Source organism: Coturnix japonica, chromosome 2 (genome assembly GCF_001577835.2).
Source record: "Coturnix japonica isolate 7356 chromosome 2, Coturnix japonica 2.1, whole genome shotgun sequence".
Taxonomy (NCBI): domain Eukaryota; kingdom Metazoa; phylum Chordata; class Aves; order Galliformes; family Phasianidae; genus Coturnix; species Coturnix japonica.
The window spans coordinates 55,792,670-55,816,813 of NC_029517.1; the positions used below are offsets into that span (position 1 = coordinate 55,792,670).

The 24,144-nt window shown below is 35.1% G+C and overlaps 1 protein-coding gene across 7 annotated transcripts in view; it reads right to left on the minus strand.

Annotated features, from left to right (window-relative positions):
* Positions 1 to 24,144, minus strand: part of CDH18 (cadherin 18) — a 450,693-nt gene that overhangs the window by 61,633 nt on the left and 364,916 nt on the right. For all 7 annotated transcript variants that reach the window (XM_032442471.1, XM_032442473.1, XM_015854439.2 and 4 more), the window contains one exon: positions 5,088 to 5,255. In XM_032442471.1, the coding sequence (XP_032298362.1) occupies positions 5,088 to 5,255 (168 nt within the window). The remainder of the gene's footprint in view (positions 1 to 5,087; positions 5,256 to 24,144) is intronic.

The window sequence follows — 24,144 nt, forward strand, 5'->3', positions numbered from 1 at the left end:
CCATTTCAGTTAGCCTTCAGGCAACCTATAATGCTGTGTTTTACCCTCAGAAAAACAATTTCTTTGTCTGAACCTCTTCAAAAAAGAAATATGACAGTATGTGCAGCAACTCAACAAGCAGATTATTCACTGCATTTATTAATCTATTTTTATTGATAAATTTGAATTACTTTTCTAGCTCGTAATGTTCTCTGGAACAGCAAGAATTACTTTCCTCAGTAAAGGAAGGGAGGACAAACATAATAGTAGGCTGACAGAAAAATAAGTAAATATTTGGCCAGATGCTATTTGTTTATCCAGGGTAATAAGGTTTATTGTTTGTTGGTAGTGGTGGTTCTTTTTTTATTCCTGGTATCAGCACAGCCTAGACTGTTCTCTCATATGGGTTTAGACTCATGAAGAACATGAAAATTAAGGTAGCTCTGAAGAGCATCCCTTAAAATTGTTCAGTCCTACTTCCATTTCTCCACTCAGTAAATAAATAAGAACTCGCTTAACTCTCCAAACCATTACTGCCTCAAACATCAGAAACCATATGGGATGAAAATGATTTCAGACTACTTCAAAATGTTTTTGTTTGATTTTGACATGTATGAGAGATGCATTGAATAATCTATCTTGTACATAGAAATCCTCATATATGATACCTACAAAGTGAAATAGAAAGCACTGCTACATTCCATATACTACAGTTAAACGAAGTAAAGTTGTGGCATGTAGTTGACATTAAAGCTCACTATACTTAACATCTATTGTCCATAAATATTTAACCAGATTTGATGGAAACATACTTTTACCTCTCCTAGATTCCTTTTATATTTGAAGTCTATAAAAATGTGTTATCAAAAGTTTCGTGAATTCTTGTTAAAGGAGAATTTTATTTAAAAAAATAACTGAAATAGTTCTCTAGCTTTAAGATTGTGGGAGAAGCAAAATACTTATTAGAATTAGAACTATGCCATGTGACTATAATGCAAATATAACCTATATCCAGTTTTAATGGCAAATCCAAACATGTACATTCTCCACGACCTGTGTTGCCAGAATTTTACAGTAACCTGAAATATAGTCCTAACAGCATTCTTATCTAAAGAAAATCTTGTTACCTTCCTTTCATTCTACAAATAACTACAAATATAACTTATGTAGATAGCATTATACTTTAGAAGTCCATACTGAATTACTGTTCACATCTTATTCAGAAGCAAGTGGGAGGATATGCCAGTAACTCCTGTGGGAGGTCTAGCTGGGAAGCCATCATTGGCAGCACTGCCCTACCCCAGGATTTCAGCCCATTACAAGGACTAGCTCACTTCCTGCCTCTAGTGCTTCAGTCTGCTTGAAAACTCAGACATCAATAAGGCAGTTAAGTTTATATATTGAATCAGACAAAGTATGGGTTATGCAGAACAGCCCACCCCTGGTTTTGAGTGAAAAGAGAGACAGGTCAATGTTTACAGGGCCAAGATTTATTTCTAGATTTATTTATTTATTTATTTTAAACAAAGTTCACCTGTTATTTAAGATTCTAATCAAGTATTTGACCTAGTGTCTGGCAACCCTGCCTGTGGCAGAGGGGTTAGAACTTGATCCTTAAGGTCTCTTCCAGCCCAAGCCATACATAATGTCATATTATTTTTATATGTTCCTATAAAACAACAAGGCTTTAACAATCAAGCTTTATAAAAACTCTTTTTTTCATGAATCATATTTAAATTCCTCTTTATTCTAAAGGACAGAGTTAGACGTACGAAAGAAGTAAATCTACAAATGGGGAATTGGGAAGTCATTACCTTGTAAAATTGGGCTCAAGACAAAATGACAGATTTACTACACACTATCTGGACTGTAGTCATTAGCATCTGATGTACAAAACATGTCAGTGAAAGCATCTGCCAAGTATGATGATCTAGATGCAATCAAAACGTATTCATCCTAAACAAAGCAAAACATGTCCAATCTACTCATCCTAAGCAAGACTAGAGAGAATTAACAAAGCAAAAGTATACAGAAAATTCTTATGTACATCAAGCTTGATACAAATGTTTCATCAGCAGATGAACATTTATTAACAGATTACTGAAGTCAGTGTATGACTATGAAATTAATGCTTTCAACTATCAGCCAAATGGATCTATCAGTGCTGAAACTGACAAGAACTGAGTGATGCTGATTATTGAAAAGACCTTCTCATGCAGTGCATTGTCTGCCTGTTTATATTACATAGCTAGTTCATGTATAACTAAGACTCTGTAAAAAAAAAAGAAACTTGTGGTGATAAAGGAAAATAAATTAGAATTGTACAAGATGTAATAAGTAGTTCAAAAGCAAAATGCATCTGAAGATTAAGTTCATGATTCTGATGGATTCACAACCCCTTGCCTACTTCTGACACATACCTCTGTGTTTTGCAAACAGAATTTTTAAGCCATACATCTTATTTCAGAGATTATTATTACCATGTATTCACTTCTATTTCAGAACTACGATCATCACACTGATACATCTATGCAGAAAAGTTACATAATCTTCTTCGTAGTCTTTTTGGTACTTTAGCACTTCCTCTCATAATTTCTTTGAAAGAAAATTTTGAGCAAGTACAGAAAAAATAAATTCATATAAACAGATATATGTATAATTTCTTTTTCAGGTTTTAATCAGGTGTTTGTTTTTTTTTTTTGTTTTGTTTTGTTTTTTTGTTTTTTATTATTATTATTATTATTATTATTATTATTATTAAGAGCTTATTTAGTAAGAACAAATCAAGCTTAACTTAGTCCATGTGCATGAACTCCTATCTACAGGGCCAGAAAGACAGACTGTTTAAATACATAATGTAAAGTATGGGCTGATTTTAGAACATCAGTGCTTTGATTCATTATTACTAACATACAGCTACCATTCTTTTGCAATGGCTTTCAGCTACACTTGTTGAAAAGAAGTGAAAAGGCAATGTTAATGTTGTGGCACACTAATTCTTCGTAAGGAAAGATAAATATAACTAACAATACTTGTTCCAGGATTAATATTTTCTGGTAAAACTGGTACATGTTAAAACACAAGGCTTTTACCCTGCTTTATTAAATAATTATTTTAAATTAGAAATGAAATGATGCTTTGTAGTTTTTGAAAATATTTTACACAATTATTACAGTCCCTTCAATTCTGTACAAGATAATGTAAAGTTTTACATTTCCTCAATTTGTTATAAAATACTAATACACATTAAGAAATATATGTGCTGATGTGCACTTCTGTACCAGTCAGTCAGTTTGCCAAAAACTTCCACTCAAAATAAAAGGGACCAGTCATAGGGATGCATTTCTTCCTGAATCTGCAGAAAAACTAAGACATTTTCTGTACTTTAACTGCTTTAATGTATTTGATCAAAGATATGGCTTTCCCTTTGTCTTTCCAAAAGTTTGGAATTATCAAATAGAGCACAGAGTGTAGCTAAAATTTTTTGAAACCTAAAACCAAACACACTTTATTAAAAGTTGTTTTTAAAAGGCTTGTTTGTTTGCGTTTGTGAGGCACCAAAAAACCACGCTTTTCTACAATATTTTTAATGAGCCTTCTTATTGCTTGACCAGATTTTACATATTGTGTACTACCAGGAAGCTTTGTTTTTCCCTGGAGCATTGTGATCTCTACTATTGTTTATAAATCTCCCCATTCAAATAGCTTAATGTATTTCCCAGTGGATGTACCTATAGCTACTAGTTCATTATGTACTACAAGGGCTCATGCAACATCTGAATCCAGATTACAAGATCCTTACTGGCCTTGAGCCAGTCGGCAAAAGGAGTAGGCTTTGCTATGCAGTTTCATTCCAGAAGATTTTCAAATAAATTGTCAACTGAATTCTGAGTACTTATAGGACTCCAGCTGTTGTGTCAGATCAATGTACACAAAAATAAGCTTCCTGTTTGTGGTGTCATAGCTGGCAGTTGCTAAACGAGACTGTCTCTTTTCCACTGCTCATCCTGTCAGGGCATCCCCTAGCCATTTCGCCTTCAGTTCAGAGCAAGGCTTTTGGTATCGGGCTCTCTCTCTCATTTCATTTGATTCATTAGCCCCAGTTCCAATTATATTGTATTATATGGTGTTATCTTCCATCCTGATGTAATATTTAGTAATTAGCTTTCTTCCTCAGATAGTTGCCACTGCTCTGTTTTAGGCCCGTCTCCCATCTCCCTACTCTTCCCTCTTTTTTCCCTTTCCCCTTTCCCAGGGCATGGGTCTGTGGGTCCCCCTGCCCCATTAGTCACAGAACCAGGCCAAACTGGCCCATAAACCATTGACTCGCCCCTCCCTCCCCCCCCTCCCCCTCTCCCCTTTTATTTTGGGGGGGTAAGAGGAGCAGTGGGACTGTGGGTCTACTGACCCCGTCACGGACACAGATAGATCTAGAGATAACTCTGTAACAAGTGGTCACACAAAGATTTTCTAACAAGAGTATTCTGGCTTACAATGTGAGAACATTCAGTTTGACATCAACACTGACTAATCATTTAACTACGAGAAAGGCAGACTTCACTGCAGTTCAACAATTGTATACAGCTTAGGTTTGATCACCTGCAGTGTAAAAAAGTGATCTTAAAAGTTTGCAAGAGTTTAGAGAAAGAAATAGAAGAAGAAAACTGGTATATGTGTATGGAAGCAGCCAAATGCAAATTTGAACTTTGAATGTGTTACTTTTTGTTGTTTTGAACCATGGAACAACATCATTCACCTGTGGGATCAAAATTATGCGGTTATTGCATTATACACATTCTAAAAGGAGTGGAGAACAACCCACATGTGGCATGAGTATTTACTTATCATCCATCTCTCTCTTACTCAGTGTTTAATTGGAATAAATCTTCATTGGTTTCAGTATTTCAGTTGTTTCATATGTGTGCTTCATTGGAAAACATGAGAAAATTGAAAAAAATATTAGAGAAGCAATATTGGTGAAATCATACAATTCCTTAGTTGCTTTCTCACCTTGAATTTGAATTTTAATTGATTCCACTAATAGCTTTAGACTTCACTGACAGTTATCACAATTTTCAAAACAAAATATATACTGAAATTGTACATACTCTGAGGAAACCTGGGTGGATTGTCGTTGACATCAGTGAGTGTGATATTGACTGTTGTGGACCCTGACAGCCCTCCAACCTGCCCAGCCATATCTTTGGCTTGAATGACAACGGAATAATGCTCTCTGGCTTCCCTGTCCATGTTATGCAAGGCAGTCCTGATGACTCCTGTGGCGGAAAGAAAACAAAGGAAAGAAAGAAATATGAGGATTAGCTTGTTCTAGCAAAGGGAAGTGCTCAGCACAACTGTTCTTTTCTGGAAAGGTGGAAGAATAGAAGGTTTTTCTGGAAACACAGGGTTTTTCTTTAATCCAAATAAACTGGGTTTAACTGATATTCACGGTTAAAAGCCAACTGGTTGTCTCCTGTGTACAAACAAATAATAGATAATGGATTATATACAGAGACGTTTGAGAGTGCTTCACTATCACTTTTTAGAGCAAAAATGCCAGGTGCTAGCCAGTCGACTTGCTTGAGGCTGTGAAAAAGAACACAAAACCTACATAGGTTGCTCTGAAAGAAATGCCTCCTATTTATTTCTATGGAAACTACAACAAGAAGCACAGTAACTCCATCTAACAGAACAAATTCACAACTACAGAACCCTGTTTTCAAAGACAGTTATAACAAATAGCTATGCATTTTTGCCAGCAATGAACAAGAACTTGGATGCTGCACTGATAAAAATCTGCTTGAGCAGAGATGACCTACTGTTACTGTTGATGTCACTACTGAAATGCAGCACCCAGAGCTGTGTTGTCAACATAATAAAATAGCAGTCATTACATCCAGGGCAGCACTCATATATAAGAAAAACTATATCAGTAAATTAATAAATAATGATTCCAGCATTGCTAAAATCTATCTCAGCTACTACAACTGTTTAAATATCTACTTAATAGAACTATTAATGAGAATTCATACCTAAGTGGAGAAGCCAGAGATAATTTTTGGTTTTAATAAAAGTCAATTTCAGAATAAAGCCACTTACCTTTTAGAACTACCCCAAACATGTAATTCCTTATTTACACTTATCAATCATGCACACTTTTCTTTGTAAGTGTAAATTATCTAACAATTCTATGAGAAGTGAAGGATAAGTTTTTACTGTTTCTACTTCTTTATGCATCACAACCAGGAATTTATCTTAACATTTAGTCAATCATACATGCACAAGGAAAGATTATTATAAAGTAGTAACAGTCAACCCTGTAAGTTCTGTTCCAGTGTTGGTATATCTTTCATTCATGATGATGTCTGTAAATGGTAATTTATTTGATCATAGGTTGACAGAAAGCTCATGGAAATGTCAAGTGCCGCAACATGGGAGGAATGAGACCAGGCACAACCAGTCCATGCTGTGGACAGATGAGCTGGAAAGATTGGTGAAAATGCAATTGAAAAAAAAAAAAAAAACACGATTGCACGAAACTTTAGATTTCTGAAGTACACAATAGCTGCTGATTACTTTAACTTCCTCCTAGAGGAATGAAGGAAGAGAAATGGAAAAAAAAAAAAAAAAAAAAAAAAAGAAGTAGAACGAATGGCTGGGATAGAACAAACAAACAAACAAAAAACATTATTTACTGAGACAGAAAAGTAATAATAATAGTAATGATAATAGTATATATATTTATATTGCTCTCCTGGCCAACTCCCCTCCATTTTATATTTTTTCACTGCCACAGGCCTTTTGAATTCAAATACAGCCTGAATCTTTGTCTCATATTTGTTTGGCACTTCTGCTACCTTGTTACCTGGCTACTTATCAGCTGTATTTCCAATATTTATTTATCTTTATTAAAAAAAGGAAAGAATAAAAATAAAAATAAATGTATTAATCAATACAAAAACTCTGCCATACTGTTTCTGATATTAAAGAAAGTGTTACAACAGTTAGGTTTAAAACTGTATACATCATGTGGAAGTGTAGACCTTGGAGCAGAGCTGCAGGCGCAGCTCTGGATCACTGGACTGCTTAGTCTAGTCATACCAATTTCCACCTTAAATTACATGAGATGTGTTTTCCCACATGGAAGGCTACTCCTGAACACACTTTTCTTCAAACTTGTCTATAGTTATGCATCTCTAAATCATAGTAATTTTTGTTGTTTTATTTTTTTTCCCCTTATAATTTCTAGTCTTGAACTGTCCATTTCCCAATTTGAGTTTATCATTCTTGATCATTAATGGCCAGATACTTGCCTGCATTCCAGTTCAGGTTTTCTAACCACAGTTACCGACTACAGCTTATACTTTCACAGTGTAATGTCAAGCTCTTAAAAAAAGATTCAAGCGTACTATTCTGGATATCTCCTTTTCTTTCCTTTTACCCAACAGATATGGATTTGAGAAAGAACAGAAAATATTTTTAGTTTGACAAGTTTTATTTTCTTCTCTGATCATACCCTCCAAATTCATTTTTTTATAGTCTACCACAGAAATCAAACCATTTTTAGTTGAACACAAACAATTATTAAGAAAATGTCTGCCATGAACAAGTGTCTAATTCTGCAGTTATCAAAGTATTTAACTGTATTCTTACCTGACAGTGTGATGCGCTTGAAGTAACTTATTGCTTATACGTAAGAACTTACTTTAGATTCAGTAACCAATATACAATTTTAGTCAGCTTTCTCTTACAGCCTACTCCTGGAAGATGTGTGAATGGGACCTTCCCAGAATATATGATGGTTCATTTTAACATTCTTAGCTCAAAGGTTTTCTACCTAGTGAAAAAAAAAAAAAAAAAAAAAAAAAAAAAAAAAAATTGCTTCAATGACAATCTGATTTGTTATGGATTAATCTTCTGAATGGAAAATATCCACCCTGCTGTTGTATCCTGCTAATCATAGAGATTTTCTGAAGGGTCAATAGGTCTCACTAGATCTCTTACACTCTTGTTTCTTATTTGTGCGTCTTGTTGTAAACACAACCACTAAACTGATTTTGTAACTTTTACTAATTACTGAGGAAAGAAAACTGCTACAGATGGCGACTTCATTGTATTATGTTTATATTTGGAACCAAAATATCTACTTTCATGCCTGTCTTGCTTTAGGATATGTAGTTAGCTTTTTTATTTTAACTTAATGTTCTGAATACTTTATACATACTAACATACATTTCAAAATTTAGTACTATTCTACCTTGAAAGAAGTTGACATATCCATTTTGTGAGAAAGAAGCAGGACTTTTGTGGCTTTTATCTTTCAATTTATTATTAGAGTTGGAATCTTTTCATAAATCTTAATGAGTAACAGCCTGAATTTAGAAAATAAAAAAAATTCTGACAAAGCCTCCCAGATTAAGGGACTGGAAGAGATCTTCACTGACTGAGCAGAAAACACACCAATTTATGTGGCAATTGCAAGGATGCCAAATGAAATCATAGCATCTTCCACTGTTTTCATAATGAAAAGCATAACTGAACGAATTAAGAATATGCTGCCATGCTGCCTGCCAACAACAGAGAATCAACACAGATCTGCCACATAAAATTGCTGCAAATCAAAGGAATATATATTACAGAAATACCATAGCAACTGGCTACCGTATTTAAGCAGGAAGCTGTCATTCTTTCTCTTGTCAATAGTTAAAGCATATGTATATAGCTTCCAAATTTGTCAGTTCTGTTCAATTTAAATTGTTTGTAATTTCTGAAAAAAAATCAATTTTTCTCAGCATCTTGTAAACTGGATGCATCACAACATTACCATTAGGGATATTTCTCCACTGAAATGATGTACATGTTACATTGACTTCAGAGCACTGCTACTTCCAAATCACTGACCTATGAAAAGGTATTTACTGGATTTAGCAGCACTGGATTGCTGGTTTATACCACTCTGATTGTGGTTATTCCTACAAACATTAACTCTTCCCTTTGGCCTAGATATCTGCTTTAAAATTATCAGCTAATACAGCATAGAAATAAAACCAACATTCTGGTGCAAATCTCAGTATCTAATAACATAAAAGATCAGCCTGATGCATTGACATTTCTATGCTGCTTTCATACTCAAATTCTTTCATCAAACCTAAGCCTGGTATGACTCTACATAGCTATAAAGATATGAGTGTCTTTTATTTTTTTCTGCTGAACAGCGAAAACACAGATCTCTATGCCTGAGGACCTCTAAAGAGTAAACTTGAGTTTATAGCACAGCTCCAGTGGTAGCTGGTAGGTTGGCAGCAACTTGAAGTATGTTACATACATTATTTTTCTGTATTTCTCTTTCTAACAAGAGAGGGTTAATCATAACAAGTAAAATGGGTCTATGTTATAGACCAATTAAGCTAGAAATGTTTTTTTTATACAAAAATGAAGATGGAACAGAATGAGATGCTTCTATCATAATACTGATACAGTAAAATATTGACTCATTAGATTTCATTAGGCACAGTATGTCATGCGGCATCAATTCTGTAAATATTTCCTAGTTCAAGGGAACATTTTATAACCATCAATACAAAACAAGCATGAGCTGAACTATACGAGTGCTGATGGCCTTGATTTTCCAAAAATATTTTCAGATTCCCTAAGACAAAACAACAAATCAGTAGTGGGGCAGTCATGCAGTCAACACTTGGACAGTCCCTAGTGTCAGGACAAGAGGGAGTGTCCCCAGGTTGCACCAGGGGAAGTTCAAGTTGGATATTAGGAAAACTTCTCTGAAAGAGCAGTCAGGCACTGGAATGAGCTCTGCAGGGAGGTGGCTGAATTGCCATCTCTGAAGGTGTTCAAGAAACATACAGATGTGGTACTAAGGAACACAGTTTAGTGGGCAACATTAATGGTAGATGAATGGTTGGACTAGATTATCTTTTCCAACCTTAATGGTTCTATGATGATATGATTGTATGAAATTTTGCTTTTCTGATTTTTTGGATGCGGTTCTCCGGGATATATTTCTACCTAACTCACTTCTATTATAAATCCCAGGTCCCAAATCGTAGGACTTCACATTTATTGAATTGAGTAGCACAGTCTATCAAGTAATACAGGTTATTCCACCAGGAGTTGCTGTTTTCATCTGTGTTCAACCTTCTGTCCATTTTGTGTCACCCAAAACATTTATCAGCAATACTTTTACACTTACTTCTAAACCATAATGAAGTTGAATAGATTTGTTCTTACACCAATCCTTTAAACTTCTGGTGGTATATCTTTATTTTCTTTCTGGATGATCCTGCCTTGATGATAACTTTTTGCTAACTCCCAGGTAGCCAGCTTGTAGCCAGTTAATGCGTTCTTTTTTGCTACTGTTCATTGCTATGTATTTTACTAGAATGCCATGGAACTCATCATTTCATGAAACAGTGTAATTGGGTTTCACTTGGTCTTTTTATGGAAAGCATATTGAAAGGCATCATTACAACTTTTAACAAGTTTAATACTTTCTCAACTATTTCATTTTTAATTTATTTTGCATACATTTGTCAGCCTAATGTTACAGATTATCCTTAGCTTGTCCTTTCAGAAAATTGACACACTTTTACATTCTGAAAACATTCTGGTATTTCTCTAGTAATACAGGATTTATCTAAAATTAGGATTGTCGTGATCAAAACAGCACTAGCAAGGTGTTCAATTAGTGAAGAATTTATCTGAGACTGTTTCTTGGAAAATACTTTTCCCCAAGCAGATGTGACACAGCATTCTTCATAGCTACTATTAAGACTGGATGGTGTGATAAGCAAATAATTGTTTCTTTCCAAATACTGCATAGATCTAATTTCTGTAGCATTCTAACAATTTTCTATATTATCATCCATTTTTGTTCATGTTGCTGTTACGTTCCATTTTTTTTCTCCTCCTATCTTGCTTGAAAAATTCTACTAAACATATTTAAAGTGTCACCATGGAGTTCTGGTTTCCAAAGTCTATAGATTTCTTTATATTATCAACTTGGTAATTGATATTTGCCATGTAGATGATCTGAAAGTAATGCCTCTTATTTATTCCCATGGAAACCACAACATAGAGCACAACAATTCCATTGAACAGATCAAATTCTCAGCTACAAAATTCTGTTTTCCAACACAGTCATCACCACTAGCTATGCATTTTTGCCAGCAAATCAACAAGAGACTGTATGCTGCACTGGTAAAAATCTGCTCAAGCAGAAGTGACCCACTGCTGCTGTCACTGCTAAAACACACCACCTGGTGCCTTAGTGCACTCACTGTGTGGTCTCCTTCAATGTTCAGCGAGCATTGATGAATGTCAATGGCAGCAATTTTTTCTACAGGTAGGAATTCAATGACAAACCTTTGCTCCATATGTTCTCCCATGACAGACATCACTCCATCAGATTACCCTCTGCTGCCATCTGTCACATGGCAACAAAATGCAACGGAATATTGGTGGGAAATTTTGACTTCTGTCATACCATCAGCATCTGTCTCTGACATCATGGGCCAACACAATAAAATAGAAGACATCATTTCTGGAGCAGCTGTCTTACAAGAGGCTAAGTCAGTGATTTTACATTGACTGATGTCTTTTCCTTGGGACTGAATTAGTGGTTCTTTCATTAGTCTGAAGAAAGATATGCTTAGAAGCAAATAGGACTCAGTGGTCATTTATCCAACTTTAAGAATATAGCAGTCAAATTTTGATGTGTTCCTGTTAAAGGAGTATGATTGTGCCTTAGGTAAAGCAGCCCAAGGCAAGGCTAACATTCCTGTTTTTCTGAAAATGAAGTTTTGTATTTTTGGATTCCTTGACAATTCAGTTAAAAATGTATTCAAAATCAAAGATAAACTGTACTCTGGGGGGGGTGGGGGGGGTGTGTGAACATAATGGGAAAAAAAAGTGAGAAAGATGATTGCTGAAAGCCCTTAGCTAGTGAATCCTAGTGAATACTGTCTGTGTAACGGAATACTTACATTATTATGCTCAAGATAACTACACATTTATATAATATATCTAGATACAGATATACAAAACTAACAGATTACTTTAATGTTGTTTAGTTATTTAAACTTTCTCCATTACAGACTACTTGTCATGTAGACAAGCATAAGGATCAAGCAGCAAATGATGTGCACATGAACATAACGAAAGGGGGAAAAAACACTGGGAAGAGGGAAATTATTCATTAAGGGTGATTTTTTCACAATGTGAACTTGGGGTTGCATTTAATCCTTAAATGACATTATGACACTTGAGAAGAACAAAACAATTAAGTAGAAAGGGGATGCTTCAGTAACCCCTGAACACAGCAGATGGGAATTAAGTACCAGAATCCTCTGAAAGGAAATCCCATTTGACAAGAAAGAGCTTAGAACTATCTGAAGACTGATTGCTTATATTCACCAGCTTTGAAATACCCTTCTCTTAAAACAGAAATAGTATTTGCTACTAGTATCCAACACTGCTTCTTGTAATGCCACATGCCTACATATCCAACCTCATGAAAATCTTTTTAATTTGAAATTTGAATGAAATGACAAAATAACAGACAGCTCAAGGTTGAAGTCATATTTCACATTTCACTCATAATCCACAGCTCCTCCACAACAGAAAGAAAAACAGACTAAATCACAGACATTACTTTGCATTCCTCATCTATTATTATTAAATTAGACTTCTATGCAAACTTAACTTTTTGTCTTTAATAAGCACATGAGAATGTATCTAAATAATTTGAGATAATTAACATAGTTGTCCTTGATATTGAATAATATCATGGTTTCTTTTCAAGTGAGTCACCTTGATAGAGACAAGAAGACAGGGATTATTAGCCTGACAAAAAAAGCTTTCAAATAAGGTCAAAATAGTGTCCAGTTAATTAAAACCTGAATGCAGCCACACAATCTTGGAAAGATTCCATATTTGAACAAAATTTCATATGCTGACTAGTTTAATTACAATTGACAGACAGTATCTAGACTTATAATTCAGCATGTCTGTTAGTAAGAAAGCTTGCTTAATCAATAGACCAAGCTTTTACATGGTTGTGCTTTCTTCTACCCATGACACCTACTCATGACATATCCATGATTGTGTCACTCAACCTCAATGCATCACTGACCTGTACGTAACACATTAAGGACCAAATATCAATTTAGCTTAACCTATATGTAATTGGCATAAAGTACTTAAGATTTCAACTTAGACAGCATTTAAGTATGCTTATTTATAATTTCCAAGTGCAAATGAAATACAGTGAGACTGACATCAACATAGAAATACAAAATGTTTTTCATGTATAACCTAGGTACTTGAATAACAATGAAACTAATACTGCAGAATGTGTTGTGATTGTGGACCAGCAAGCTAAAGACTATTGGAAGTAAAACCATCAAATTTAACCATCAGTAAAATACAACCAACAAAAATTCTTCACTTTAGAAATGGCTTAGTAGCAAGTTTAGTACAACTGAATGTAACCATCTATACAGTAATAAGTACATATTTACATGTGAGTGAAAATGGTAACATATAAGATTAGTAGGTTTGGTTGAAGGAAGAACCTTAGAAACAAAATTTTATTGTATTTTCTGGGAAAAAAAAAAACAAAAAAACTTTTATCTAAATTATATATATATATATAAATTCACTGGAAGCTTACTGCTTACAACAAAGTTCCAATCCAATGAAAAAAAGTTTAAACTCCATAGAAGAAGAGATGTCTAAGAAATTTAATGAGTAAACAGAATGCTGACTTAAGAACAACAGCAGTTCAAAACAGATATTTTTGAATGCTGAAAATGTGTAAACACAGCACATTTTTCACAACTTTGTTCTGCACGTATAAAATATGATGATTCTCTATAAACAAAATTTAAAGATATCCTATATTAAAACGTCTGATATACATGATCACAAATGTTATTTCCTGTCTTAGACCTAACACTCATAAAACCTTAGGTGACACAAAAGGTAGTTATTTACTTCTGCTGAGATTCAGCTGGGATGCATTGATCTGAGAGTTAGATATTGATTTGGTCAGAGTAAAGATAAATCTCTACCAAGCGGCACCATAAATCATATAGTTGGCTGAGAACAGAAGTCATTGTTGTTCCATTGCTATCTGTTATCAAGAAAATAATACTGAATTAGAGAAGCATTGTAGTACATTGAAAAGAAACACCCTCACACTAAAGTAAACTGAAAAAGTATCAAAATAGTCACACAAAATATAAAATATGATTGCTCTGTGACAACATGCAGTTTTAAAAAGTTGTTTCACTTTTGGATTTAGCTGAATTCAAGGTCTGCAAGGTGATCAACTTTTGCCTAAATATTAGTATGGAAAACACTCTTATGTTAAAACTGAAGCTTGCCTGCATTTGAAATGATTCTGCAATCAGATATAGCACAAATCTGAAAATACAAAAGCCTTTCCTTAAAATTTCTTACTGAATACTAATACTTCTGGGAACAACTCTGTACATAGTTTTCAGCCTTGAAATAGCCAGGATTTTTTTGGAGATCCCATTTACAATAAGGAAAGTAACTTTATTAAGCAAGTCACAAGTACCAAAGTTTTATGCAAAATTATTAATGGTGAGTGCTGGAAAATAAATAAATAAATACAAATAAAATAAATAAATAAATAAATAAATAAAAATAAATCAGAAGGTCACCTTTCCTCTTCCTGACTGCCATTCTCAACTGCAGTTACTGAAAATTATAATAGCCTTTTTGCTATACCTCCAGGTTTCCATTATTTCTTTGAGAATATAGCCTATCAACTTAAAACTTGATTTATTTGATCAATCAGCAACCAGTTTCATAAACTGCACCAATCTACAGAACCTCATTCAGATGAACACAATATGTGTATGGTTGCATAACATAAATATGCCTGTTAAAGCTCAATGTAGATAAATTAAAATACACACATTCAATTAAACATTAAGGAAGCCAGCGTAACTCGTATGCCTCTTTTAAGTTCTTCATACTTTTGTACAGTTTGATTGTGCTTTGCAGCTTAATACATTACAACATTTCAAACATGCACTGAGCCAACATTAGCTGTTTAAATGTTTGACAAAATGTAGTCTTGATCAAAGATAAAGACGTGACATTCAAATTTTTTAGAGAGAGAAATATTTGGAAACGTGAAAAAAATAACAACTAGTGCACATTTCCATTGAACTTCTGAAAATAAGATTTTCCTAGGAGTGATACCCTGAATGAGTTTATTTGTCTGTGTAATTTATTTGTGATGTATACAGGGAAGAAAACAGATCAGCAGCAGAGTTATAATTAGAGCTTTTGTCCTTCTCTAGAACTACATGCTGTGCAAATGTTTACCTCAGGCAGGTAACAAAAAGGGGGATGTTAATATTATCTAACTGTCCCTTTCACAAGAAATGATTTCCTAAACTCATATCTGTTTTTTTCATTTTCTTGTTAAATAATCCACTGTACAAAAACACAGAGAAAAGATAATGGGATTAAACTGATTGACCATTTGGTAGAAGTCAAGGATTGCTTACCAAATATGTGTTCTAAGTACTGACAGGAGTTAATGTGACAAAATAAAACAGAGACTCAGAGAAGATTACCAGTTTTCACTCCATATATTATTCATTACATCTCTTTAATCAAAAGAAACATAGAAACATACTATTTTCCTGGTGTTCTCTTTGTGTATGCTTTCAGAGGAAGACTTCCTCTAAACTTTGCCTATAATAGCAAGCATTGCTCTTTATATGTAACTCAGTTCTCCAGAGTAACCCGAGACAATATGAAACAGCGTGTCTAAAGCAATTTAAATGTACCTACATATATGATAACTGATATGTAAATAAATGATTTAAAAAGATCGTTTCATCTCATGTACCAACTTAGAACCTATAAACATCACTGGGATCAGGCAGCCATAGTAAATCCTAATTCAAGTTGACAGGAGCTTTCCTTGTGCAGAAAATGCAGCAATTATGCTTTGCCATGTTTGGAACAGTAAAGTGTTTTTCTTGTCTGCTCGTCTTAAGATCTCCTTAAAGTACACATATATAATGCAGATGGGCAGGAGCTCACATTGTTGATCTCGGTCTGGTGTAAATCCAGACACTTCAAATAAAGATAATGAATCAGTAAATAATCTTATCTTTTATTTTTAGTCTAAAAAGCTTCTTACCATGATTAGCACTAAGTTGTCAATACAATACTCTAGACAATGAATTCTCATTCCTCAGATATTAATAGCAAGAGGAGCTCATGTTGGTGAAGGCAGCTTTTACGAGAACACTCCTGAAAATCTGGCCAAAAATGGCCTTTTTTTTTTTTTTTTTTTTTTTTTTTTTTAATATAGCATTATATTCATATCATTATGTCTTCTGCATACCTATTTGGGCCATTACCTTTCTCTTAAGTTATTCAATTAATTTCTCTACTCTTCTAATCACAATCACATATTTTCTTTCATGTTTATATTTTAGGCTGTACTGAATTTTTTACCATTTTGTGTTATCAGAGAGAAACCAGTTCATCAGTAAGACCTTGTATCTGCTACAGACACAAAGTGGTTCCTGACTACACATCATGCACTAATTACCAAAAGAGACTTATAAAAACAATGTATTTCTGCTGATGAAGTTCATCTTTTGAGAAAAGCTGTAAGTAAAACAACACTGGGAATGTAACTTGAAGAAAGCTCAAGTACTATAATTTATCCTGAACACAGGAAATTGAAAAGGTTTAAATGAGGAAACATCAGTGAAGTAGAATTTATTTCCTGGATGCAGTATAGTTATTTGCAGCAAAGTTAGTTGCTGTAACATTCGGTAAAGTGAAAATTCAAATGGACTATACATATTTTAAGTATTTCAGATTTGATTAAATGACATCTATAGTCTCCTGCATTTGAAGAGTTTAGCTGTCTATGTCAGAAAACTTAACTACCAATGTATAATAGCCCAGAAAATGGCAATGGTGCATAGTGGCTGCTTCAGCTCTAGGAGAGGTTGATCATTTTCATCCACAATATCCACATAGTTTTGATTAAGACTAACAGTGCACTTGCAAAAGCCACTTTTACCAAGGAACAGTTTCCTATACCTAGGACAATTGTCAGCTTGACCTCAGAGAACACAGTATCCTAATAAATACTTTTTAATACTTTCCAAACTTAAGAAGAAGTAGTATTCTGAATGTTAAAGTCCAAACAGTAAAACTCAAAACATAATTTGACATGCATACAACTTTTGCACTTTGATCTATTACTGTTATACAATATCACTTAGATTGTTTATGAACTGTGTTGCAAAAACCATTTACAAAAAGACTGGAGAACAGACTTTTATAACCTTTTCTAGAAGATATCATTTATCAAATGGAAAATGGCACACAAATCCTCAGAATCTTAAGAAAATTTAATGGGATACACATATATAGTTTGCAAAGGACACAGCTATATCACTCTGCTTTGAATGAATTAATATATTTTTTCAAGAACAATTTTCTCAAAGCTGTCTCCAAGCATTAGGTCTTTTATTTTTGGTCTCACCACTCTGAACAAAGAAGCAAATCCTTGCAAAATAGTTTTCCTTACACAGTAGCAAGACAATGTAGATGACACCAGTAATTTTCATGCATAAATGTCTGAAATCATTTAAAAACATGGCCTCAAAATAAGTGTGCCCACTTATATCTGAGAAATCATACCTAACACTAAGCAATTATACTTCAAAATACTCACTTCACCATTAGTCCCCTGTATCTAAAAGACTGACTTTCAACAGAATACAAGGCACAGGTTTAAAGATTCTGTTTTACTGCATAAGGCAGGGAAAGTTATTATCTCTGATAAACATTACTTTGGAAAATGGACTAACTCGAAGTTCCATCATTTTATCCTGCCATAAATTGGATGATGTTAACAATTAGTACCATATGAAACTCTTATTAACTATGTTTACAATGTATGACAGCATGCTTAATATTACATAAACAGTTGGAAGACACTTACTACCAGAGTCCAACCAGTGATGGCCATTATCTTCTCACTTAACGTTATGTGAAAATCATTAACTTGGACTATCCCTACCCTGGGAGTGACTGTGTGTCCACAACACCTTGTCAGGTGACTAGTGCACAGCACTAGATGAACAGACTACAGTCCTCCCAGTTTCACATAAGTGTTCCTGGAGACTTTTTAAAGAACTATTTCAAGCAAAGAATAAAAGAGGTTTGTATACGGCAGTCCAACACAAATATACTACAACACTGTGAATTCTGCTGTAAAGATGAATTTTTCATTCTACTGTGAGGCTGTTATTATAAAGGCATATAAAAAGAGCGACTTGACAAATCTGGGCATTTTCATTAAATTCTTATTCAGAAATGGTACTAAAAGCATCTTTATGATTAGAGATCTGTTTAATGTGTGTAATATTTAAAGGGACACAAATAGCAAATAGTGAGAAAATACACAGAAAATTGAACCTCATCTCAAACTTCAAATAGTTTAGATTTTTCTCCATTTGCATGCCATATTTTGAAGGCTGAATTCCAGAGCTTTATTTTATTCCGTTCATGTATAGTGATGAACAAGTTAGAGCACCGGCTCTCCACACTGTAATATAGAGGATTTAAAAATGAAGCAGAAGAATATTTTCTAATTAACTCACGGAAGCATGGATGTCAGTTTCCCAAAAAAAAAAAAAAAAAAAAAAAAAGTTATTCTACTTGCAAAAACTTTCAGTTTTGTTTTCAGAAATGTTTCAGAGTCCTACTACATCATTACGTAGTTTCCACCTTTTCCTCTCCTGCCAGCCGTGCTCTGTCTTTCTAGCTATATGCCTGTGTAGAACACCATTATGTGAAGATTACCTGCCCCAAAACACTGCAAACCAGGATGCCTGTAGTCTCTGACATTTAATACAAATTCCTTATGCAAAAGCATGCCAATCCTACAGTTTATCAGAGTGTGTCCAGTTAGAGGACAAACATGATTCCCAGCAGCTGAACACCAGAAGAAAGCCCCCAGCATGAAACACAATAAATAATTTAGATCACATAAAAAGAGTCTTAACCTGCATTTTTGTATTTTGTTAGTTTAAATATCTTCATCACTAATTGACTTAAATGGCTAGGAAAACATCAGTGATTGTGGCAGTGATGCTGCTTGACAGGGCTTGGTATAGCAATGCATGTACTAAACAGTATAGAATGCAAACACTGCACATTTGAAAACAGAACGCAAGCTGATCTCCACTTGGCAAGTCCTCCATTGGAAAGAGACTTCATAGGACATATATCATAGAATTGTGTATTTACAGTGTGTCAGTGACTTTCATTTTATTTTATCATTTATTTATTTATTTATTATTTTTTAACTACTAGCCCTGCAATCATAAGCTATGCAACAATGTTTTTAACGAGCACTACACTTCCTGTGGAGGAAATCTGTCTATTTTTAATGATGCAAACAATTTATTATTATAGTATGTCTGTACTTTCATGGATGGTACGAATCAAATGACGCTGCCTGGTGTGCCAGAAGTGCTTATACAAATACCAAAAAAATCTTGTTTCACTGTCTTTCAGCTTTGCTCTGAGCAATTATAAGTAATAAAGGGTCATCAGTGAACAGCACATTCAAGAACACAGCAAGTCTCATGAAGTACATTCATTCTGAAATACTTCATTACAGATATTTCTTCATAAAAACCCTCTTAGATCACACTGCATTGTGCTGAAGAGTAGAAGATGCTTCACAGAAACAAAGGACAAAGATTGTTTACAGAAGCAACTATGCGGAGGCTGCTAAAAGAATGGGGATGGCAACAAGCTGGGATTAGGACAATGTGGGGGGTGGAGGACATAAAGATAAGTGTTTTGAGAACAGCTTGAGGACATTTAGTGAGTAAGTGATAAGATGTCCACAAGGCAAGTTAGAACTGGTTTGGGGACTACCCCTCCCACAGGGTCAGAAGTTTACAGCAAGAAAGACTACTAGGCTTTGCGAAGGAGACAATGAGCTTTCACCCCCCAACCACCAGGAGGGTATCCCCACTGTTCACGACATGTGCAAGGTGGAGGGACCGTATGCTAAGGGGTTCTCAGAAATATAATGAATATGTATACGAATTCTGGGAAAATCATTGATTATGTATTAGTTCTGCCTATATCTGTACCAAGCTTTTGCCCTATGGTGTGCAAGTTAGGAGGAGCAATCCCCCTTGCACCTGGTGTATGTACACTGCTGAAATAAACATACCTGCTCTATATCTCTCAGGCTATAGAGTTTGATTTCCACACATCAATGCTATGAATATTTTTGCACTGTTAAAAAGGACCACTGGGTATATTGGTTACACACTGTGGGGCTGGAGTTCAAGGAGCATTTAAACAGTGCTCTCACACACAGATATTAAATTTTGTGTGGTCCTGTAGGAAGCCAGAAGTTGTTCATGATCACCCTTGAAGATCCCTTCCAACTTAGAGTATTATATGATTTCATGTCTTCCGGAGGGGAAAAAAAAAAAAATAAAAAAAATTTCATTCTCATTTTGAGCTAAGGAGTGAGCATTCTATACTACGTTCTTTACTATGAGAGTGGTGAGGTACTGGAACAGGCTGCCCAGAGAAGTTGTAGATGCCCTGTCCCTGGAGGTGTTCAAGGCCAAGTTGGACGGGGCCCTGGGTAACATGGCTTAGTAAAGTGGGAGGTTGGTGACCCTGCCTGGCAGGGAGGCTGGAGACTCATGATCCTTGTAGTCCCTTCCAACATGGTCCATTCTGTGAATCTATAAAAATAAAAATCACTGTGGCAGCAATGAAAATAATGTGGTTTCTATTATACCTGTAATACACATAGGCCAGCTGGAATTATTCTCTCATATCTAGATGAACATAATCTTTCAGAATATTAGTTTCAAACATCAAGTCTTTCTGCCAGAAATGGATCTACCCAAGTAAAAGAATCAGAGAGAAACAGGTCAGGAGGACCTCTGTCTTCCTGTCCTGTGAAGGATAAACTACTTTAGAAACACTCTTGACACACATTTGCCTACCATATTTTAAAGCTAGCTAAGAAAGCTGGCATTTTTTAATTTTTTATTCTTGTCCTTTAATAATCCTTTTATAATTTTCCTTAATATATAGCCTGAATCTTTCTAGTTACAGTACAAATTCATAAATATGCTTTTTTTGCCTATTACATCCTTAAAACCTAATTTCAAGGAAATGCACATCATTGGCTTTTTGTTTTGTTTTGCTTAGGCAAAAATTCGGTTATTATTTTTATACTCAGAATCCACCTTTATGACAAGTATCTTAAAAATAAATTTGTATACAAACGTGCTACAAAAGGACAGTACTATCCCTTTTTCTTCCTTTTAAATGTTTCTAATGTCAATAAAGGCTAACTTGCTTTATTTATTTATTTACTTATTCATTTATTCATTCATTTATTTAGCAGTGCAACAGCTTTAACTATATTTCATGCTTTTCTCAGTGGTGGCAACTGACAAGAGTTAACTGTATCACAAAGTACATTCTAACATAAAGCTGTTGTGCAACACTGAAATCATTTTCCAGGCCATTAGGTGCATTCCCCAACTAAAAGAGTGATATGTTGATAATAGAACAGAGATAATTCAAACAAGTGCATGCAGGTTCAAACCTGTAAAATGACAGAACACTGCAAGGATAATGGATTTTCAGCCACCACTTATAATCCTCTTCTGGAATGCAATGTTTGTGTTTTGTACATTTCTCCTGTGCGACTGGCATATTATTGCCCCACAGTAACAGCATTCGAGAAACAAAAGAATGAAATGAAATTCTGGGTGAAAAAACTCAATTTCACAAAGAATTCTGGAGGGGATAGAGGAGGAGTCTCAACATCTTTCAGAGCCAAATGATACGGTTTCTCTGGTATAAACAATATGACTGTGTTTACATGAATAAGGAACTCTCAACTAGAAATTATATTCATTTGTTTCTTGAGCAGTTGTGGCCTTGTGCCATTATATCTATTCAACCATGCAGTGATTCAAAACATGTAAAGGAAATAAAATGTCTTGACACATATTTATGAAAAAGGAAGCAGTAGAGCTCAACTATGGTTACATCCAAAATGAATAGCAAGAAATCCCCAAATCCGTAACTCTTCTGATGCATTTTCAATGAGAATGGACTATTAAACTCTTTAAAATCTATGATTATTCCAAATTACTCAACACACTTACAATTTCTATGCAAAAATACTATAATGGTTATTTTGCAATAGATACTATGGCAAGTGAAATGGCAGTGTTATGCAGAAATCTTACATTCAAACTTCCAAAACAACCCCTCCAATGCGTAAATGTTAAATGTTAAAGTTTTGAATTACTGTAACCAGAATATGCTTGTTTGATAACACATATTTTTCCACTGCATTATACAATGTTTTTTTTTACAAGAAGCACAGCTAAATGATTCTATAAAAGAACTGAGCTAGGTGCCAGTTGACTGCTGAATTTCCTATACTAATCTCATACCCATCACACCATTTTTACTATTCTTCCTAAGCCTCATATTCAAATCACAGATAATCCTGAAGCACAGCAGAATGTGTTTACAATTTCTGAACAGTCTTCCATACTCAGAAGTTCTGCCCTATGTGCAGGTATTTCATACTTACAAAAGGAGAGATAATCTAGTTACAGTAGAAAAGACTAAAAACACCAACCAAACAAAAAATCTACAGCATGCAGAACAGAATGCCACCCAATTCATAGTTCATGCTGTGAACTGGAAACTTGGCTATACCTGTCTGTCTTAAAACTGAAGACATTTCAATTGCAAACAATTATTACGTAGGTTGCTCTAAAAGTAGTACCTCCTATTTATTTCCATGGAAACAACAAATGCTACAAAAAGCACAGTAACACTACTTGATAGAGCAAATTCCCAGCTTCAAAACACTGGTTTTCAGCATATTCATTACTATTAGCAATGTGTTTTCACTAGCAATGAACAAGAGCCTATGTGCCATTCTCATAAAAGCCTGTAGCAATGCAGGTGAACAATTGTTTCACTGATGCTACGACAGCACTGTTGATAGGAAAATGTTGCCCACACAGTCCATATTTTATCAATTCAAACATATGACACCAAATCCATATGGTAAGGTGGGTGTGGTAAGTAACACAGTCCAGCCAAGATTGGCAATGTGCTTAATGGTTTTCAAACTGGTATAGGGCTTGGCATTATCCTGTCACAAGAGAATGCCTTCCTCTCTGTTATGACTCTGGAAGTTTAAGCCTTTCGCTTAGCCAGTGTCATGACACTAAGCTGAGTGGCGTAGCTGACAAGCTAGAGAGAAGGGGTGCCTTCTAGAGGGATCTGGACAGGCTTGAGAGGTGGGCCCATGCCAACCTCATGAAGTTCAACAAGGACAAGTGCAAGATCCTGCACCTTGGCTGGGGCAATCCCACACACAGATACAAGCTGGGTGAAGAATGGCTTGAAAGCAGCCCTGAGAAGAAGAATGTGGGTGTGTCTGTTATGAGCCAGCAGCATGCTCTTGCAGACCAAAAAGCCAATTGTATTCTGGGTTGTATCAAGAGAAGTGTGACCAGCAGGTCAAGGGACGTGATTCTGCCCCTCTTCTCTGCATCTGTAAAACAGCATCTGGAGTACTGCATCCAGTTCTGGGGTCCAGAACACAAGAAGGACGCTGAACTATTGGAGCAGGTACAGAGGAGGGCCACACAGATGATCAGAGGGCTTTCATGGTGTGATAGCTGTGCATGGCCATCTGGAATGTGGCTTGCCCTCTGTGTTACTGTTACCACTGTTGAAACACACCACCCATCACCTCACTGCGCTCACAACAGCTATTTGGTCTGCACGGAGGAATTCAGTTCTACACTTCTTGCTTCTTATGCACTTCCACATCAGATGCCATTTGTCAGACTGCCTCTCTGCTGCTATCTGTCACACAGCAACAAATGGAACATAATAGGATACTGGTGAGATGATTCATCCTCTACTGTCGTACCACCAACATCTGCCACTGACATTGTGTGACAACATAATAAAATAGGAGGCATTACTTTTGTAGCAACCCTTTACTCTGACCAGGTCAAAAGCATGTAA